The 22,862-nt window shown below is 42.3% G+C and overlaps 1 protein-coding gene across 5 annotated transcripts in view; it reads right to left on the bottom strand.

The window, feature by feature from the left end:
- The window catches only part of HHATL (hedgehog acyltransferase like), a 125,204-nt gene that overhangs the window by 61,660 nt on the left and 40,682 nt on the right, over window positions 1–22,862 (bottom strand). For all 5 annotated transcript variants that reach the window (XM_029588332.1, XM_029588331.1, XM_029588330.1 and 2 more), the window contains 2 exons: window positions 13,661–13,855; window positions 6,253–6,462 (listed from right to left, as the gene is read on the bottom strand). In XM_029588332.1, the coding sequence (XP_029444192.1) occupies window positions 6,253–6,462; window positions 13,661–13,855 (405 nt within the window). The remainder of the gene's footprint in view (window positions 1–6,252; window positions 6,463–13,660; window positions 13,856–22,862) is intronic.

Here is a 22,862-nt window from a genome sequence, read left to right as displayed (position 1 = left end):
CACTTGTTGGCTTTTTTTTTAATTTATTGTTTATTAGTTTTTCCATAATTAACATGAAGTTTCAAAACTTTTCATCATATCTATCACATCCTTGCCTTCAAATTAGTATAAATCATATATCATGTTCAAACATCATAGGCAATAAAAGAGGCGAAAATCAAAAGAAAAGAAAAACTCCAATAATTATACAGGTTACATAATATAGGAAAGTAAGGAGATCCAAGATGTTATATGGGCGCATAGGCAAACAAAATCAATATAAGGAACAATTAAAGGAGAGGTGTATACATTCTTAATGCCCGTAACATTCTAAGGTACAGCTCGCTCAGTTTAAAATTTATCCAGAAAATAACACAATTGTAGAGGATCATGATAAACATATCGATTATTATTAATATACATCAAACATTTACACGGATATCTTATTGTTATTTTAGCTCCCAGTTGCCTTGCTTCTTGACACATCTCCAACATCTTTTTTCTACAAATATGTGTACTTCTTGTTGGCTTTTAACATTTTAAAGGGCTTGGTTTTCCTTTGAAAACTGGCTGCAGTGCACACGGCCTAAAAGTGCCTGCAGATGATGCAGACACTACGGGCTGTTCAAAAGTTGCTCCCTTTGGGAATACAATTAGTCCTTAATAACAGGAAAGACGGTTCAGATATGGAGGTGAATTCCTGGTGCAACACTGAAGGGCTGTAGCAGCTGGTAAATATAATATACTTCATCAGGTTCATGAGGCATGGAAACTATTGGATGTATTTATGCAAATTTAAACTGACTGCAGAGAATGTTTAAACTTTTTGGCTGGATAGTTTATTTTCTTTTTTGAATTCACAATGCCCCTATCACATGCAAATGCATGTTGATGAGCCTATTAGTTAGTCACCCAAAATACAGAAAGTAAAATGTGCGGCTTGGATTAACGCCTGCCCAAAGTAGGCGTTAATTTCAGATAGCACTGGGTAAGTGTACAGAGAAGCAGAAAAAACTGCTTTTCTGTACATCTTCCGACTTAATATCATCGCAATATTAAGTCAGAGGCCCCTAAAATTTAAAAAAAAAAAAAAATTCTTTAAAAAAAAAAAAAACTGCCCGCCGGGTTCAAAAACGGACGCTCAATTTTGCCAGTGTCCGTTTTCCGAACCCGTGGCTCTCCCGCTGGTTTTTTTGAATCGGCCTGTTTGAGAGTTAGGCACCAAATTTTTTTCCCTTTGAAAATTGACTAGGGCTGGCAGCAGGGACAGATTTAGAATGTTGTCACTCCCTCTGCATTTTTGGTGCTTCCCCCCCCCACCTCCAGAGCAGCAGAGGGCTGTTCTCTGCTAAATGAGAGTCAGCAGAGAGGGAAGGCAGTAAATATTTGCCGCCCTCGGCACAGGCATAATGGGTGCCTATCGACAAATCCTGGGCTGACTGAGAGCTTGAATTTAGGTGCTAAAAGGTAGGCAGGACCAGGGTGGGGAAAGTTGCTTACTGCTGATTTCCAATGTTAGGTAATTAACTTAAGTACCTACATTTAGGGATGCAAATAGCAGGCCTAAAATTAGGCCCCAAGTTAGACGAATTTTCATTCTAAAACTTAGACACCTAGGTCAGGAACTCAGCATCCTTTGGAAACTGGCCTGTTTGGTGCTCACTTGTTTTTGTGTTATTTCAGTAATTGATGTTTCACCATAAGCATTTATTCTGTACTAGACAGCTCTCCTCAAGCAGTAAGTTATATGTCACCAACATGTCCAATACTATATGCATTAGAGTCTTCACAGACGCTGACTGAATAAGGTCAGAGGGAGCAGGAGTGTGTGGCAGGTGCCTTGTAAAGGAATGTGTTTAACAAAACTCATGAATCCACTTTGGCACCTGTTTTTCTCATCCGGTCTTCTGTCCTAGGATGATGGCTGAGGCTCAAGGTCAGCGGGAGAACGGAGGTTTCTTGGGATCCGAGGAGGATCCCGAGAGTGAGAGAACCACCAGTCATGAAGAATAGTGAAAGGGGAATTTAGTCCCTCACACCTTGCTTTTCACTGAATATTTGCATTAAAAGGTTGACAGGCAGGGTTTCTGGTTGGAGTCAGGGTAAGGACTGGGAGATCTTCTTTCAGAGTTGCTGCTTGGAAGGAGTCAGCAGATGCTCATCTGTTACAGTTCGCATTACTGGACTACAGAGATCTGCACACCAGAAAGCAACTACCATAAAGGGGAGAGCAGAGCACCGAGAGGGGCCCATTCTTCTAAGAGTACCTCAGACCTAGTGGGTGTTAGAGGAAGCAAGATCCTAGAGGGTGAAGGTTATGCAGTGACCATCAATTTTTCAACTGTGGACATTCTTTTGTTTTCCGAGTGACGGGGGCTTTGCCCGTCACTAACATTTGCTCCAAAATATTTTTTCCAGCAATGGGCAGTGGGAGGGGCTTTTTGATATTTGGGATTCCTCCCCTTGGCATAACCACATTTCTTGGGGAGGGGGTTATAGTCTTCAGTGGGGTATAAAATCCCCTGGAGCATGTTCAGTGTTTCAGGGGGAAGAAGGAGATTTTTGGTGGGTCTCTGCTCGTAGGGAAGGTAACTTTAAAACGAGAGTGCGGACGCCCAGACACGCGTGTGTGAGCAGACATATGCTGAAATTTTATATCATGCACGTTATTTGTGCGCATGATTTGAGCAAACATACTTCGCATAGCTTCCTTAGGACTTTGTCAGCTTTAACACGAGCAGATAAGCGGATTTTAAAACATGCTAGCATGATGGACATTCCCGGTTTTACCAATTAGTCCACCAGTTTGCCCAGTTAATCTCAAGGTCTTCCAGACCCTTCCGATTCTTCAGTCTGCACCCCCCCCCCCCCCATTTGACCCCTGACCCCATTGTGTTAGGCCTAAAAAAGAGATTTCTGCAAGCTTACACCTCATCAGGAGCAGCAGAAAATATATGTGGCTAATAAGCCACTGCGCTCTGTGGCCACCAGATATAAATATGGATTTACCTGCATAACTGTCGGGTCTGCCCTGGAACACCTCCGGAATGACCTAACTCCGTCCCCTTTTTTTATTTTACTCACGCCCTTGTATATATGTACACAATCCCAGGCTTTTAAAATATGTGTTGCTCATGCGCAGCCCATATGCTCGCATGTATGGGCCTTTTAGCGTGAGCAACGCTTTTAAAATTCAGTCCCAAGTGCAAAAGAGCTTGGCGGTTGGATCATTAACTCATCCCTAGAGGTTTTGATCTACAGTTGAAGAGTTGTTTTGGAGCTTTTGGAGAAGAAAGAGGCAGTCTGGGATCCTGAAGGGATGGATTTAAATATCTTTTTGCCTAAGCACTCAGAGAAGCAAGGGTGAGAAGAGTTTGGGACTCTTGATTACACTTTAAGAGTTTTTTGACTAATTGGGCATTGTTTAATATTTTTGAGCTTAGGGATCTTTTTCCAAGTTTTGCCGAATGCATGCGGGAGCTACATTCCAGTTACCCCAACCCTTCAAAGGGAGATGTTGCTCAACATGAATGATGGTGCAGCAAAAAGGAGACCTGTAAAGAAATCTGCAACGGACAAAGGAACCATGGATTTCATCACTATAACCTGTTTGATGCTATTCCTAATTTTTTTTTCAGTTATGGCCTAGACTCTCATTTTCAAGTTAAAGTAAACTGCTTGGTTATTTTTTCTAGGACTCTTTTTTTCTGCACGGATGGGCATTGGGTTGATTGCTACTTAACTCTTCTGCTAGTATTTTCTTCCTGATGCTTTATTTTGGGTCTTGCTGCATTTTGGGGACCTCATCTCACAGGGGTGTGAGCCACCCTATCTAAGAGGGACTGACTGCGCCACGGGCCGAGGAAGCTAGCATCCTGCTCAACTTGAACCCCAGCAGCAATAGCACCCCTGGATGATAGGCACCGGCTACATCCGTACGGACTGCACTATTTTTCACTAGGCCCTCTAGCAATTTTATTCATCAGCATTAGTTATTCCAGTAAAGGGTTTTTGTTTTGTTTTTTACCACCTCCAATCTGTGCGACAGACAATGTGTTATTTTTACAGGATGGTGACAGAAGATCCCCTGACAGCCTAAGGGCCTTCAAAGACTGTGAGTTCCCTTCCCTCTCAGGAAAGAACCCAAGGCAGCATGCGATGTCTATATCTCTGTCTCTCTCGCTCTCTCTATATATATAATGTATATTGCTTTTACATGCAAATTAAACAAATCTATGTTTATTTTTCATTTAACGGATATCTGTCATAAGAAAGAGTGGTATTACAAACAATATACCCGTGTATTTCAATGAATTTTATCTTCAATTTTTATTATTTAACACACCTTTAAAACCATAACACATATCTATTTATATCACCCATACACACCACATTCACTCACACAGTAATAAAAATATCAAAAACCAACAATACAAATTTGTTATACTTTAACAATACTATTGCAACAGTCCCTCATTTACAATGTAAACATACTCCTCTTTTATTATTAATTACCCCAATTTCTACCGCTATTATATTTTGACACAAATGTAGACAATCATTTATAATTAAAGTTCCTTATTAAGTTCATATTTCATAGGTTACATCCTAACATAGTGAACATTTAATTAAATTGCCATTCTCATTTTCATGAAATTCATAACTTGTATTCCAACACAATCGATATTGCAATTTCTTTAATCTTATCCCATCGATATTGCAATTTCTTTAATCTTATCCCGACAGGAAGCTCCTGTTTCTCCCATTGGTTTCTTCAGGGGATTTTGTTCACATAATAATTTGCAATCATGAATCTCAACTTCATTGCCCAAATCTCAGCAGTACCGGAAACCTTAAAACCAAAAAAACATGTGCCAAATGAATACGTGCATCTATTACCCCAATGCTCCTCCTTCTAATAAATATTATTTAAAAAAATTCTTTAAACAATTTGAAAAAATATCTTATTATTTCCCTAGTCATTGTTATCAACATCGCTGCACTTACCCAAGCTCCAATGCTACAACTTCCATTTAAACCGTTATATATTTCTTCAAAAACTGCTTTACCGTTGTTTATTTCATCAGAAACTGCTTTACATCTACACAAATTCAAAAATAAAATCGATATGTACAAGCTGCACAATGTCTCCACGTGACCAACTCTCATTTTTTAAACCATTATACTAACCTGGAATTTATGTCACTATATCATTCCCTTATGTTCTCAAACAAGTATTTCATTACCCGTGATATAGTGACATAAATTCCAGGTTAGTATAATGGTTTAAAAAATGAGAGTTGGTCACGTGGAGACATTGTGCAGCTTGTACATATCGATTTTATTTTTGAATTTGTGTAGATGTAAAGCAGTTTCTGATGAAATAAACAACGGTAAAGCAGTTTTTGAAGAAATATATAACGGTTTAAATGGAAGTTGTAGCATTGGAGCTTGGGTAAGTGCAGCGATGTTGATAACAATGACTAGGGAAATAATAAGATATTTTTTCAAATTGTTTAAAGAATTTTTTTAAATAATATTTATTAGAAGGAGGAGCATTGGGGTAATAGATGCACGTATTCATTTGGCACATGTTTTTTTGGTTTTAAGGTTTCCGGTACTGCTGAGATTTGGGCAATGAAGTTGAGATTCATGATTGCAAATTATTATGTGAACAAAATCCCCTGAAGAAACCAATGGGAGAAACAGGAGCTTCCTGTCGGGATAAGATTAAAGAAATTGCAATATCGATGGGATAAGATTAAAGAAATTGCAATATCGATTGTGTTGGAATACAAGTTATGAATTTCATGAAAATGAGAATGGCAATTTAATTAAATGTTCACTATGTTAGGATGTAACCTATGAAATATGAACTTAATAAGGAACTTTAATTATAAATGATTGTCTACATTTGTGTCAAAATATAATAGCGGTAGAAATTGGGGTAATTAATAATAAAAGAGGAGTATGTTTACATTGTAAATGAGGGACTGTTGCAATAGTATTGTTAAAGTATAACAAATTTGTATTGTTGGTTTTTGATATTTTTATTACTGTGTGAGTGAATGTGGTGTGTATGGGTGATATAAATAGATATGTGTTATGTTTTTAAAGGTGTGTTAAATAATAAAAATTGAAGATAAAATTCATTGAAATACACGGGTATATTGTTTGTAATACTTGTCAGTGTTAATACCTGTGGTAGACCCAGGATAATTTTATTAATATAAGAAAGAGTGGGACAGACTAGTCTATTACACAGACACTCACCTGTGTATGGAATCGATCGAACGTCATAATGGGCCCAAAAAAAAAGAAAGGGAGGTAGAAGTTGTATTTAAGCAGCTCCAGGGGTGAGTAGTTGCCATCTTTCCTCTCACAGTTCTCCAGGGCAAAGCTCATGCATCTCATGATGGTGAAGCCACTTCCTCCATAAAACAGAACATCTTGAAGATCAAATGTTCCCGTTACAAACCCATTCTAGAGGAAAAAAATAGAAGTCACCACTATATAGAGGAAACCATTCTCTGGAGGATTATTGTGCGAAGGCCAGGTTTTACAGCCCTTAAATTCTGATTCCTGTGTATAATGTTAATACTTGAGAATACATTCAAGCTATAAGATCCAGCCAGTTTCAGAACTGACTAAGAATGCTGGCATTTTAATCAGCTAATTATGCTATTGATGACTGACACTATTGAGTTATATGGTTCAGTATGGCAATGCCCCAGAAAGAATGGGTCTCTTACTTGCTTGGAATTAACATTGTTGCCGATTTAGGCTCAAGTTAGCCAGGTCACATTTACCCCGCTAGGTAGATTGGAATTGGCTCTTATGTGGTTCTTTCAGCTGTGGAAGGGGGTGACAGCTGCCCATTTATTTACATATGACACATTGCCACCATTTTCCATGGCAAGGTCTTAATGTCTACCAAAACATGTATAACTTTCCCTTAAACCTTCTAAAAACAGCAACAAGTGGAGAAAGCATGCAAAGGCATGACCTTGGAAATGCCTTCCGAAGGTAGGGGTGGTGGGGGGGGGGGGGAGTTAAAGGGACTCTTATAGTACATATTTAGTACAAGCTACACTTCAGTAGGGTTTTTCCACTTGTTGCAAACATGGGATATGATGGGGAAATCAGCAATATTGAAAGGTGCAAGTGAATGTGTGTGTGTGTGAGTGTGTGTATGTGTGTGAGTATGTGTGTGACTGTGTGAGTGAGTGCTTACAAAGGATTGTGGTACTTAGAAGCTGCAGTTAGAGGCTGTAAATGTTGGCAAGTTCTCTATTAGAAAAGAAACCCCATACATACACTAACAGCTTGGCCCAGAGCAATCTGCTCAGGTACCACAAAACATTCTGAAGTAAATTCAAACTTTGGAAAGCATAGCATGGGCTATGTACAAGACATGCAGATACATGACGACACACAGACAGACAGACAGGCAGACAAATGCAGACACATGAACAGCGACGAATCTCAGATGTGTGTATCTGTGAGTAGATGAATCTGTTTGGAGGGTGTATGGGTGAGTAGAGTGCTCATGTGTGAATGGGTGTGTGGGGGGATGCGTGGGGGCCTCTGTATAGGTAAGGGGAGGGGCTTATGGGAATATGTATATTTTAAGAGGAATTCTGATTGCGTGGGGGCGGGGAGGAGGGTAGTCAGAGTTGTGTGTGTGTGTGTGTGTGTGTGTGTGTGAGAGTGTGTGTATTTTCAGAGGAATGCAGTATCATTTCCCAAATGCTTCAGGTTTTTCCTTGTGTGTCTGCCCTTATTGCTCTGGGCCAAACTGCTGGTTTGAACTGGAGCATTTGATAACATTCCAGTGAGGCGTAGTCTTCACTAGGGGGTGGCAAGTGGTGGCAAGTGACTGCCCTCTCCCCACCACCACCACCACCACCACCACCCCACATACACAAAAAATGTCTTCCCACCCCTACTATGGCTGGCACCTCTAACCCACTGTGGCTACTGCTGCTGCTTACAGCCTGATCCCTCTTCTCCTGCGGCCCCTGCAGTTGAAACACGTGATCTTTGAACCAGGGGGCTCTACCTATCGTGCCCTGTGCTGTTTGAACTGGAAGGCACACTCACGTTCAAAAGAGATAATGTTCTCATCATGAGGGGCTCCACAGATCCAGAGTCCTATGGCTCAGACATTTAACAGTTCAGCAGCACAGGGCACAGGCGGGAGGTGGTGGAGGGAAGAGAAGGTCAAGCTGGACGCAGCAGCTCCAGCCACACCAGGTTAGAGAGGCATCGAGCTGTAAGTTAGGGTGGGAGATGAGCAAAACTGAGGATTTGGGATTTGGGGGAGAGCAGGGACTCAGGAACTGGGCGGGAGGGCAGGGACTTGGGGGAGAGAGACTCAAGGACTGGGAATGAGTGGGAACTCAGACTCAGCAGTTGGGTGAGTATGAGTGAGTGTGTGTTAGATGGGAATAAGAGAAGAGAGCAGAAGGCAGTGGAGGGGTTGAGAGCATTGTTCTCCCTAAGCTGTGTACTCACGAGCATGTGAGCCCCACGCACCAGAAATCCCAAAATTATTTGCCTTATACCTGCTCGTACTGCACACATTGGAACTGGGTTTATAAAAACTTGCACAAAAAGAAAATGTTTTTGCACGCTGTCTTTCACAAATGTAAGGGAACATTGGTTGAGAAGTTAATGATCCGGAGAACTGGAGAGAGGGTGAGAAGCAGTGAAAAGGGATGGGGGGTTGCTGTGGAGGGGTGAGAGAGGGAAGGAATGGGTCTGGGAAGGGAGTGAGAGAGGACGGTAATGGGGCTGGGATCATGGTGAGGGCTGGGTAAGGGGAAGCTGGTAGATGAGTGAGAGGATATTGCTGGATGACTGAATACACAACCAGGTATTTGCTACTGTTTGCCTGCGAAGAGGATTCCTAAATTCTGAGGGTATCTGGGGGGAGTGAGACCCTTAGGAGTCACGGGAAGACTGCTATTGCTATTCACAGTGCTTGAGGATTTGCATTTAGAGATTTATAGACTGTCTAAGAAGCTGCTTTTTTTTTGTGTTGCTGAGCTGCTCTATTTTTACTGAGTAAACTTCATTTTTTTGTATTTGAACACAGCACTTGGTATGATGACTGTTTAGTTTTTGGAGTGACACTGATCCCCTGTGCCTTACAGGTTAAGACTGCCCCCGTAGCACGAATGCGATTTTTTTTTCCCCCTCAGATGCTGCAATGAGTAGCTCATTCTCAGCAGTCTCTGAAGTGTGGCCCCTTCCTGTGAAGAGTGGGGAGGGTATATCCGCATTCAAACCCTTCAAGCTTTCTTTTTGATTACCCAGCATTGCAAACCAATTGTGAGCTGCCTTGCTCTGTTTGTTTTAATTACCAGAGTGATTTGTTCTACAAAAGAAAATGTGGAGTTTAAACCCAGCCTGGATCCATGTCCCAATTGCACCAAGTCTACCAGTGGCAAAGTGTCCTGCCAAGCCACAGCCTGATAATTACACCACTCTGCCTCCCTTAGTAAAACAATCCTATTTTGTTTCCTATCTTTTAACCAGTTTGCAATCCACAAAAGGACATCTCCTCCTATCCTATGACTTTAGTTTTCTTAGAAGCCTCTCATACGGGACTTTGTCGAATGCCTTCTGAAAATCCAAATACACCACATCTACTGGTTCACCTTTGTCCACATGATTATTCACCCCTTCAAAAAAAAGGTATATTAAACCATCTCTATCTAAATGTTTTGTGATTTTATTCTTTATAACAGTTTCCATGATTTTTCACAGCACTGAAGTCAGGCTCACTAGTCTATAGTTTCATGGATCGCCCCTGGAGCCCTTTTTGAATATTGAGATTACAATGGCCAATCTTCCAGTCTTCAGGTACAATGAATGATTATAATGATAGGTTAAAAATTAATTGAAATATAAATAAAAAATGAAATTTCGAATCTTTCAGAACCCTGGGATGTGTACCATCCAGTCCAGGTGATTTACTACTCTTCAGTTTGTCAATGTGCCCTACTACAACTTCCAGGTTCACCAGATTTGGTTATTCAAACTAGCCTTCCCCTAGAACCAAGAACAGGAAAAAAGTCTTTTCACTCCCACAATGATATTTTTCAGATCTTTTTTATTCTTCATTATTCAATTAGAGATTCACATATTCATGCTGTCTACATACAGTCTACATACATATATTCATGTGGACTTACATATCTCCATGTTAGTTTTTGATTTATTAACTGCATGTCTATTAATGGTTTAATAGTATTTACTATTTGCCTACTTCTATTAATTTGTTTCAAAGTAAAAACTTGTTTACTGCGTTTGTTTCAATGTTAAAACTTGTTTACTTATTTTTGCTCAATGTAAAACTTCGTTGTTTAATCCTGTTCTATGTAAACCGCAAAATGTAGCGATTGTTACTGTTCTATGTAAACCGTGGTGATATGTATATTATATAGGAACCTCCGGTATATAAATTATTTAAATAAATAAATAAATAAAATTTGGTTCAGTTCATCTGAATCATCACCCTTGAAAACCATCTCTGGAATGGGTATCTCCCCAAAATCCTCTTCAGTAAACACCAAAGCAAAGAATTTGTTTAATCTTTCCATGATGACCTTATCTTCCCTAAGTGCCCCTTTAATCCCTTGATCATCTAACGGTCCAACTGACTCCCTCACAGGCTTTCTGCTTCAGATATATTTTAAAAAGATTTTATTATGAGTTTTTGCCTCTATGGACAACTTTATTTCAAATTCTTTCTTAACCTCTCTTATCCATGTCTTATATTTAACTTGCCAATGCTTATGTTTTATCCTATTTTCTTCTGATGGATCCTTTTTCTAATTTTTGAATGAAGATCTTTTGGTGTGTGTAGGGGTGACTGGTGAAAGAGGGAGTGACAGGTGTGACTGTATATGGTGACAGGTGGGAGAGGGACTTTTGGAGCAGTGACTAGTGAGAGAGAGGCAGCCTGGTAAGTGGGGGTGACTGTTGAGTGGGGGAGTGACTGTGGAAACTGTATGGAGTGACATTGGGAGAGAGACTGGTGGGGTGGTGACTGGTAAGAGAGAGGTAGCCTGGTATGTGGAGGTTACTGGTGATTGGGGGAGTGACTAGTATGACTATATGGTATGTCAGGTAGGGGGAGAGAGAATGGTTGAGATGGTGACTGGTGAGAGAGAGGCATCCTGGTGTGTGTGTGGGGGGGGGGGTGATTACTGAGAGGGGGAGTGATTGGGGTGACTGCATGGGGTGACAGGCAGGGATTGTTTGAGGTGGTGACTGGTGAGAGAGAGGCAGCCTGGTATGTGGGTTCACTGGTGGGAGAGAGACTGGTTGAAGTGGTGAGAGGGAAGAAGCCTGATGTATGTGGGGGGGGGGTGGCTGGGGTGACTGTATGGAGTAACAGGTAGGAGAGAGACTGATTGGGGTGGTGACTGGTAAGAGAGAGGCAGCCTGATGTGTGGAGGTGACTGGTGAGAGGGGGTGACTGGAATGACTGTATAGTGTGTCAGATGGGAGAGAGACTGATTGGGGTGGTAAGTAGTGAGAGAGGCAGCCTGATATGTGGGGGGTGATTGTTGAGTGGGGGAGTGACTGTGGAAACTGTATGGAGTGACATTGGGAGAAAGAGTGGTGGGGTGGTGACTGGTGAGAGAGGGGCAGCCTGGTGTGTATGTGTTGGGTTACCAGGGGGTGAGAGGTGGTGTGACTGTGGAAACTGTTTGGAGTGACATTGGGAGAAAGAGTGGTGGGGTTGTGACTGGTGAGAGAAGGGCAGCCTGGTGTGTATATGTTGGGTTACTAGGGGGTGAGAGGTGGTATGACTGGGGGGGGGGGGTGGCTGGGGTGACTGTATAATGTGTCAGATGAGAGAGAGACTGATTGGAGTAGTGAATACTTTGAGAAAGGCAGCCTGGTGTGTGTTTTGGTGTGACTGGTGAGAGTGGGAGTGATTGGGGGGAACTGTATGGGATGACAGAAGGGAGAAAGATTGTTTAGAGTGGTGAGAGAGAGGCAGCCTGGTGTGTGGGGGTGATTGGTGATAGGGGGTGTGACTAGCATGATCGTATGGTGTGTCATTTGGGGGAGACAGAATGGTTATGGTGACTGGTGAGAGAGAGGCAGCCTGGTGTGTGTGGGGATGACTGCTCAGAAAGGAATACAGGGGTGACTATATGGGGTAAAAGATGGGAGACAGACTGGTTAAGGTGGTGACTGGTGAGATAAAGGCAATCTGGTATCTGGGATGACTAATAAGAAGTGGCTGGTGAGAGGGTGAGTGACTGATGTGTCTGTATGGGGTGACAGGTAGGGGATAGAGATTGGTTAAGGTGGTGACTGGTGAGAGAGAGGCAGCTTGGTATGTGGGAATGCCTGATGAGAGGGGATGTGACTATATGGGGAGACAGGTGGGAAAGAGTGGTGGGGTGGTGACTGGTCAGAAAGGGGCAGCCTGTTGTGTGGGGGTGACTGATGATAGGGGGAGTGACTAGCGTGACTGTGTGGTGTGTCAGGTGGGGGAGAGAGAATGGTTGAATTGGTGACTAGTGAGTGAGAAGCAACCTTGTGTGTGTATATGGGGTGACTGGTGAGAGAGCAAGTGACCTAGGTGACTGTATGGGGTGACTTGTAGAAGAGAGAGGCAGCCTGGTGTGTGGGGGGATGAATAAGATTAATGTTTGGGGGTAGTAGGTCACCACCCACATTCACAAGTCTGCCTTTCTCTCACCAGTCACCACTCCAACCAGTCTCTCAACCAACCTGTTACCCCATACATTCACCCTAGTCAATTCCCCTTTCACCAGTCACCCCCATCATGACCACCACCCAAACATACAGACTCACACCAGGAGAATTCAAAGTATGCATATCCCAAAATGCCAGGGCCCCTTTTCTAAAATACAAAGGGACTGGCAAATTCAAAATATGCAGTTCAATTACATGCCTTTGCTTTTGCTGACTAGAACGTATTTATTTATTTTATTTATTTATTTATTTATGTATTTATTTAAAGACTTTTATATACCGGTATTAGTGGGGACATCATACCGGTTTACATTCAAACATTTAAGCTTGGAGAATACATATTAACAGGGAGGAGAAACCTGGAGGGGGATCAACAAGATGCAGTATAGAAATATAGATAAACAAAAGCAAAAAAGAAACCTTAACATAAGGCATGTAATGGTCACATTGTGAGAGACTTGATGCTATTATCACAACACTTGTTTGTTTTCACTTGTTACTAGGCACTGGCCCTCCACAAATATTACCTTGCAATCTTGGCAGCACAAACAAGTAACTAAGGAGATAGCTAATGGGAATGTAGAACCATACCTCTAGCTAACGAACTGCTCCCCAATTGATACTTTTTAACTTAACAATAACATTTTCAGTCAGTACGCAATAATTCTGAAATTATGGAAACCCAAACTAAACACACACACACACCCCAACCATTTTAAAATGAAATCAAACAGATAATGGCTCAAAACAAAAATGACATGAAAAAAAATCAATGCATACCCTTAATAAATATATATGCTGCAGAAATGGTTTTGATTATTATTATTATTGAATAGCTATTTGAACATATCAGGTTTTGAAATGAGTACACTACAGTATGGAAAACATAAGGCTACATGCTAGAAACAAGCCCATTATTTTGTTCACATACTTGCCATGTACTGAAAGGTTCCACTTTGAAAGTTGCCAGGCTGCATACTCCAGCAACAAAACACAGCCATCTCTTTTTAACCAGTGAGATGGAATAGAGCAGCACGCAGTGGGACAGGATCAGCATCAGGTAGGAATTTCCCATGATTCCATACACAGCTAACATTCCATAGATCATGTAAACCCAGGATCTTCCCTGTGAGGAAAAAGAAAGCACATCATTCAATTCTTTATAATGGTGGAACATTTCTCACTAGATATTAATTTAATTAACACCTCCACATCTAGGGTGGGGTGTGGGGGGGGGGGGGGGGAAGATGTCACATCAATGCAACAATATCCAAAATATATTAACTGGGATGGCCAGCATGGGCAAAATAAAATGACCCACCAACATTCCTCTACCCTTTTCATTCCAAGAGTGAATTACTTTTACCCAGCTTCAAATCAACTGCATGGACATAACCATGCTGCCAGCCCCAGAGAGTGACAACCTGTAAGATCTCTTTCCTTATACAGGACATTTATTGTTGTCTTCTTCATTTGTAGTCCACCATCTTGGGCAGAGGAGCATACAAGATCCCATCTTTGTGAGTAACATTGCAGAGGGGATAGAAGGTAAAGTTTGTCTATTTGCAGATGATATTAAGATCTGCAACAGAGTGGACATGGCTAAAGGAGTAGAGAGAATGAAAAGTGATTTAAGAAAGCTTAAGAGCGGTCAAAGACTTGGCAGCTGGGATTCAATGTTAAGAAGTGCAGAGTCGTGCATTTGGGGTGCAGTAATCCAAAAGAGCTGTATGAGATGAGGGGCGAAAGAATAATGCGCATGGACCGGGAGAGGCACCTAGGGATGATATCGTCTGAAGATCTAAAGGTGGTGAAGTAATGTGACAAGGCAAAAGCTGAAGCTAGAAGAATGCTGAGCTGCATAGAGAGAAGAATAACCAGTAAGAAAAGGAGGTGATAATGCCCTTGTACAGATTCTCAGTGAGGCTTCACCTGAAATACTGTATTCAGTTCTGGATATCATATCTAAAAAATGATACAGACAGGATGGAGGCGGTCCAAAGAAGGGCGACCAAAATAGTGTGGGATCTGTAGGAAGACTTATGAGAGGCTGAAGCATCTGAATATGTACACCCTGGAAGAGAGGAGGTACAGAGGAGATATAATACAAACCTTCAGAAAGGTTTCAATGATGCACAAAATTCAAACCTTTCCACTGGAAAACAAACAGTAGAACTAAGAGGTCACTAAATGAAACTCCAGGGGGAATGACTCGGAATCAACATCAGGAAATATTTCTTTACAGAGAGGGTGGTGGATGCCTGGAATGCCTTTCCGAAAGAGGTGATGAGAAAGAAAACAGTAAACAAATTCAAAAAGACATGAGATAAACACTGCAGATCCCTAAAGGTTAGAGGATGGAAATGAAGAATGGGGTGCACAGGGGTAACCTGCACGGAGTGGCAGTTACTAGGGGTGTGCATTCGGATTGACCGCATTAGTAAAACGCAACTCATATTTTTTTTTTACTTAAAAAATTGATTCGACATAAACGATCGGATTTCCCACATATCGAACATAGATATGTTCGATATGTGGGAAATCGCGATTGTTGAGCCAAAATAAAAATATAAACCCCCTCACCCTCCTTAATCCCCCCCCCCCCCCGACTTACCACAACTCCCTGGTGATGGAGCGAGGAGTGAGGACGCCATTTCTGCAATCCTTGGCGAGAAGCATGTGACGTCGGCGGCATGTCGAGTGACGCCGGCGTCACGTGATTCCCGGCTCGTTCGCGCCGGACGACTTGTTCGGCCCAAAAAGAACTTTTGGCCAGCTTGGGGGGGCCTCCTGACCCCCCCAAGCTGGCCAAAAGTTCTTTTTGGGCCGAACGAGCCGTCCGGCGCGAACGAGCCGGGAATCACGTGACGCCGGCGTCACTCGACATGCCGCCGACGTCACATGCTTCTCGCCAAGGATTGCAGAAATGGCGTCCTCACTCCTCGCTCAATCACCAGGGAGTTGTGGTAAGTCTGGGGGGGGGATTAAGGAGGGTGAGGGGGTTTAAATTTTTTTTTTGCACTTATGTACATATACCCAACTCATTGGATTTTTTTTATGTCCATATTGGCCGCAAGTGGGACCCCCTTTCGGACATAAAAAATATGAACATAAAATTTTGCTCTGCACATCCCTAGCAGTTACTACCCTTAACAGAAGGCATGGGGATTACTACCCTTAACCAACTAGCTTTCAGGCTTTTGACGCAACTACAACACCGTTCTCCGCTTCTGTGGTGGGAAAAAAGGGGAATTAGATTCAGGCGACCTCCAATGCTTGACCATGACTTTTACGGTTTGGAGTACTGAAACGCAGACATTAGGAAAAAAGTGCAGGACTGTTTCTATGACCAAGTCTAAAAGCAAAGCACGTTCAAGCAGCATTGTCTGCATTATCAAGAAGGCTGCTCACCCCACAAAAATGTTGCAAGCAGTAATTTTGTTATGGGTTTGATAGTTGCTTCGTTTTCATTGTAAATATTGTTACCCTTAACATAAGGCTTGGAGATAACCTGCACAGAGCAGCAATTACTATATCTTTAACAGCAGAAGAATGAAAGGATGGATCGGTTAAAATGGACTTTATTGAAACTTGCCCGACTCTGGCCGAGTTTCGCTCTGCCGAGCTGCCTCAGGGGCTTGTTGAACCAGAAACTTGGCTCTATATACTTTTGCTGATTTTCAAGGATGAAGGAACATGAGTAAACACACCGAATCCCGACTTGTAACTTGTGATTCATAAGTCACTTGTGTGAGCAGTGTTGATGCGATTCTTTGTTGAACTAGCACCTGGTCACATACCGCTCTGACAAACGCTGCAAGCTTGGAGATAACCTGCACAGAGCAGCAATTACTATATCTTTAACAGAACACATCGGGGTAATGTGCACGGAGTGGCAGAAACTATCCTTGACAGAACGCAGGGGGGTAACTGCATGGGGTGGCAGACTGAATGTACCATTTGGTCTTTTTCTTCCATCATTACTATTTATTTTATTTACACATCATTTTTTCCCACACCATCCACTAAAAGTGGTTCAAGATGGTTAAAAATTGTACACTCAGTCATAACATTCCACATAACATAATAAAACACACATGATAAAACATGCATAATCAAAAATTATACAAAAGCTTCAATAAAATAGCAGGGCTTAACGTTTTTCCTAAACACCTTAATATCTGCCTCTCTGTGTATCTCCTGGGGTAAAACATTCCATATTAGTAGCCCAATATAGCAAAAATTGCACAGGGACGGAAGAGTGAGTAACTGAGACTTAGCTAATCGCAGTATCCTATTTGGACAATATTCTGATATTAGACTATGTGCAGTGCAATGGAATGATGTTTACCATAGATCAACTTATGAGTAATAACTACCAACTTGAATTTAGAGCGCCAAGATATAGGTAACCAATGTAATTTCTGCAATGTTGGCATAATATGGTCAAATCACTTGAGGCCAGTAATCAATCTTGTCACCACATTCTGGATCAAATGTATCGCTCTAAGATGACATTTTGGCAGGCCCACAACCAATGCATTGCAGTAGTCCAATTGTCCAAATAAAACACATTGCAAAACTGCTCGGAATAACTCCGATTCTACAATGACTCCGAGGTTTCCTGCTTCAGAGATAATGTGTAGATCATTTTGCAAATCAAATATTCGATGGTATTGCCCTCAAAGGAGACTTTCAAATCCATAGAGTGGTAAGTCTTTTCAACATTTAAAACTAGCCAATTTTTGTTTAGCCAATCACTTATAGCTGTCATGCATTCACTAAACTGAGGAACTGGAAAATTAGAATCCGAGCTAGGAATAAAAAAACTGAATATTGTCAGCATGTATCAAGTAAAAAATATTCAGTTGTCTAAAAATCTTACACATTAGCTGCAGAAAAATGTTAAGAATGGCTGCAGAGTGGGCGGACCCCTGCGGCACTCCACATTCTATTGACTTCCACTCCAATCTAGTGTCGCCTATCTGAACGCGTTGCCTCCTAGATGGTAAAAATTATTCGAACCTTGGCAAAACCTGTCCTCCTCTACCAACTTGAATCAAGCATGTTAATAAAAGAGATCAAAATCGAGTTATACTAAAGTTCCCAAAATACCTTGATCCTTAACTGTTAATAATTTATCTAAAAGTGTGAGGAGCAATAATTCTGTTTCATGGCTGGCACGGAAACCAAACTATGTTTCTATGTAACGATTTAATTCAAAATTCAGGTCAGGAAAGTGGTGGAGACCTTATGGTGAAGTAGCCCAGGCAAACACCAAAGCAAACACAGTGTTCCCACCCAGTTATTGTACCAATTTCTACATGCACCTTCATTTAAGGACGCCTAAGGCTATTATAAATAACCTAATGAAATACTAATTTAACTTAAGTGAGCTGGACCATTTTAATTGTGAAAATTAAGTAACACCTTTCTTTCTGAAGCCTTTCAAGACAAAGGTCCCAATTTACAAAGCAAAAAATGTTTCCTTATAGCAGCAAAACAGACAAAAGCCTTTATATGAAATCATGCCTAAGGGCGGGAATTAAATTAATGGGGGAGCTCTACCAGGAAGAAGCACTCAGCTGCAAAGGAAAATAGAGGAGGAATATTATTGTTAGATATTTAGAAATCAGAACATTTTTGCCATTAAGAAAGCTTATGCATGCTCACAAGCTAGTAACATAGAAAGAGAAATATGCAAAAAAAAAAAGATTTAAAAAACCAAATAACCCAGGAATAAGGCTAGATGCACTTTTTTATGCCATTCATATGCATAAAAAGGTCAGTTTTATGCATGTAAATGACTATACTAAAATTAACCTGGGATCAAAGTGCACATAAGTGTGCAGGTAACCCACTTACATGAACTGAGCAAAAACGTTCCAGGAGGTCGTGTCTTATAAAGGGATTCCATGCATAACATGTGTATCCCCCTTTTCGGTGAGTGCCCAGAACTCAGGGGCACACTGTTGTCCTCAGGGCCACTTTTCTGCCAGGTCTCTGTTTTTCTCCGTTCTCGATCTTCTCCTGGGGGTGCTGGGGTTCTTTCCAGCAGAGAGGAGGATTTAACCTCCAGGGCACAAGTTCATGGGGATGGGGACTAACCACACTGTCTCTCAATTCCTTTAGGGTTTCTTTCCTCACATTATTCAGGCTCAGGATGTCCTTGCCTTAGAATACTTTGAACTCCAAAGAAAGACGCTGGATGCTCTCGTAGGCTGTTTAACAAAATATTTACTGCAACCCAAAGTACTTGAAGTCCAATTCACAACAAAAATTCTCTATTTATCTTCAAACAAACAAACATTCCTAAGGTACTTCTTTCCTCAGGTTTATAAGCTGAGTTAATGTCCTTTAGGATGGCAAGCACTAGCTAAAAGCTCAACACTCTTGAGTGATAGAGAGTGGGCTCCTAATGGGGCAGGAATCTCCTATTTGCTTCTTTGATAATAAAAGCTGAATTTCTGGTGGTAGGAAGTCCCCCAAAACCTCTCCTCCTTGGTGGGCAGGAACTGCTGGCAAAAAAAATAAAATTCCTCCTGAAACAGAAACAAAACTCCTCATCTGTTGTTTTCCGTCAGGTCACTGCTGTCCCTCCTTGGCTGGGCAGAAGGAATTACCACATCTTATCCTGACTTCCCAAAGCAGGGGGGACCGTCCTCATTAGGCAGGAGCGGGATCCAAAACGCAAAAGTCTCACAAGGAAAATCTGCCCTTTTCACAAATTCCTCTTCCACCCCCTCCAAGACTGCGTGGTGCTGGCCAGGGCAGAATCTCTTACCCTAGTTCTAGGCGGTGGGCCCAATATGGGACTTTTCTCTGGCAACTCTCCTTCACTCTCCAAAAAGTCACAAAAAAATAAAAATACAAATGTCTCAATCTCCTGTATCAGGCTATGGGGCTAAATAACTGGGAACTATTAAAAAAAAAACAAAAAACTCTCCTGCAACTCAAAATGCAAAACCAAAATCTCAAGCCACACTGCCCCTGGTGCACAGCCTGCTTTTATGGTGCATGGCTGACCAATGCAGACAAGCTTATGTGGAGGTGCCTGCAGGGATGGTCTGCAAACTACAAAATCCTAGCCTGGGGATTAAACTAGGAGCCAACTGTATAGTGGAGACCTTGGAATCTCTGCACATGCATAAGTAAGTCACATGCACGCGTGCACCTGCTATTTTATAAATTTTGCGAGTTTGTGCATACGTTTGGTTTCACGCATACATTATACCGAGGGGAAAAAGGGGCAGAGTATGTGCATATATTTGGTTTCATGCATACATTATACTGAGGGGAAAAAGGGGCAGTCTAGGAGCGTTCTGAGGTGGGCTTCAGAAGTACGTGCAGTACTTTCTGTTTTGTAAGATATGTACGCATATACATTACTGAACTTGTTTGTACACTTTTATACTTGCTTATTGACCCACAGGAGAGAAATTGGACTTGTCTGTGGTTTTTGGGTGGGAGGTCTGGGTAAATTGCTGGGGGGGTTAGGGTGAAGTGCTAAAGGGTCTAGGTGAACTGACGAAGGACTAGGCGAACTGGTAGAAGTATCTGTGAACTGGTGATTTCAAGTACTTGTGCATATTTTCTAAAATACCTGCGTCCATGTTTAATTCTGCGTGTTTGTTCGCACAGAGGCACAATTATTTAACACATAAAATATAAGCATGAACGTTTATAAAATGGATTTAAAAAAGTATGCATTTTCTTGCACTGAAAACATACATACAATACATACTGAAACATACTTGCATAGTTTTGGAGCAGAAATACATGGTATTATATAAACTGCAGCTCCTGCTGCGCTGTTTATAAAAATACCAGCCTTAATCTCCATGCGTCCACTTACAAACACAAATGCTGTACATGGAGGCTGTTTGAAAATGAAAACCCCCATCACCACCAAAAAAAAAAAAGGCTAAAATGATTTTAACCACAAATGAAATAAAAAATGTGTATAGTGAAATATTTATTTATTTACATGTGTCAACTGGGGACAGGATAACCTGAAAGACCAAGCTAGATGAGAACACAGTGCTGCAATAAATCAAATGATTGTTGTAATCCAAATAGACGGACGTGGAAGAATCTTCAGGTTCGAAGCATAATTCAGACTCTGAACAGATTTGATAGTCACCAAGCTGCCCGTTCACTTCTTTACCCTTTCCAGTTGTCTCACTTTAGCATCTGAGCCTCAGGGTCTGTCTCCATCTCTTCTGTATCCCTTAGCTTCATTTCAAGGCAGTCGCTCTCTTGTCTCTCTCAGCTCACTGTATCCTTTACTGCTGTAACCCCCTGTACACCTGGGGTCACTGTCCCAGCCTCGGGGAGCACTGTGGTCACTACCCCGAGGTGGGGAATCGAGTCTCTGGGACCAGGGGGGGGGGGGGGGCAGGATAACCTGCAGGGCCAGTACCAGGCTGAGGATGTGCCACACAGACAGACAGACAAACTACTCTCCAGACCCAAGTTATGCTCCCAAAATTAAGTAAATGAATGAATGAATGAATGAATAGTTTACTGCAGAATCTTCAAACTCAGACATAATGACAGCTCAGGTAGATGCAGAAATCAAACCGCATCACAGTTCCAGAAACTCTCAAACTCCCTTTCCTTAAATAACAGTTTCTTCTTACAGCAACACAGTGACTCTGGTTACTTTGTTTCTTCTCTCTCCACAGTCTTTTGAACAACCTAGCCTGGTCCTCGCTTTCTGCTCACTGGGAAGCAAAATTGTTACTCACAAAAATGTCCCATTCAGCTCAAGGAAAAATCCTTCCGCTGCAGCATCAGGATCCTCCAAGCCCAAAACAAGTTCCCTCTGGCACAGTTTGGCTTCCTGGTCCAGAGAAGTTCCTGCTCCAGTTAAGCGCAGGTTTTATCTTTTACACTTCCAGGCTGTATTGCAACCCTCTGCTTCTTCTCCTCAGGCCCTTGGAGATTTTTAAGAGAAAATCTCTCCTGCACTCCTGCTACTCCCTTCTGTAACCCTGGGATAGCGTCACAGCTCCAACCTGTTTCTTCCCTTTGCAATCTGGAGCAGCCCCGGACTCAGTAGAGTCAGGTTTTGGTTTTTTTGGGGGGTTTTTTTTATCACTACTGCTCAATAACCAATGTACCCCCCCCCCCCCCCTTGTCTGACCAACAGATGACCCAGAGCCCTGGAGCATTCCCACACTGGCTCCAGGGTAGCATTTTGCTCTCTAAACATCCTGTGCACTTCTAGCAGATGTTTCACACTGTTTTAAGCCTTGCAGGTTTCCCACCAGGGGGAAATCTCTATTTTAACATACAACCTGTTAGCACTGGTAACTTCTATACACTCTTGTAGCATTAGGAGCCGCTTCTTTCATCACATGGTCTCTCTCTCTTCTTCTACTAGCAAAACCAGTGAGGGTCCAGGTGGTATTCTGACGTCTACTACAGAAGGCAGCACTTATTCACTTCAGAAGCAATTCCCATCCAGACACACACTACAGGAGTGGCCTGAGCGTCTGCACAGCCCCAGTCCTTCAGGCATAGTGCCAGTCCACAGCCCTGTGTTGAAACAACAACTGCAAACCCCCCCCCCCCCTCCAAGATCCAGCCAGTGCCCCCCAACACAGTTCCTGAGTCTAGGTCCACGCATAAACTTCTTCTCTTTTTAGCACTAGCACTCACTGTTCACCTTTAGCTCACAATGCACACAGAAGCAGCTCTTGAGACAGTGCCAGAGCTTAGTGCTAGTCTCAAACGCAGTACTGAAATAACCAACTGCGACCTTCCGCTTAGGTCCAGCCAGGCCCCAATCCGCGCGCCCCCCCCCCCCCCCCCAAACTTTGATTTAGTAAGAACTTGTAATCCACTCTTGGGCACTTCTGTCCACCTCAGGGTAGTTGGAAACCCCCGGCACTCCTCGGTCCTCTACCTTGTATTACACACTTGTCTTTCCTCTCAATCCAGCACTCCCTGTAGGTTGCACTGCTGGATGAAGTTCAACTGTTCTTCTTTCTCCCCTGGTAAATACTGTGTAGCACGTCCTCTCATCCTTTGGCTCGAACCCTCCAGAGACTCCTGATTCCTTCCTCGGATGGACCAGCACTGAGCCCATGCACATCCCCTCCTTAAATACACATAATCCTTACATA

The sequence above is a fragment of the Rhinatrema bivittatum genome, chromosome 2, assembly GCF_901001135.1.
Source record: "Rhinatrema bivittatum chromosome 2, aRhiBiv1.1, whole genome shotgun sequence".
NCBI classification, from domain to species: domain Eukaryota; kingdom Metazoa; phylum Chordata; class Amphibia; order Gymnophiona; family Rhinatrematidae; genus Rhinatrema; species Rhinatrema bivittatum.
The sequence above is the reverse complement of the archived record's forward strand: the minus strand, read 5'-3'. Positions and strand labels throughout refer to the sequence as shown.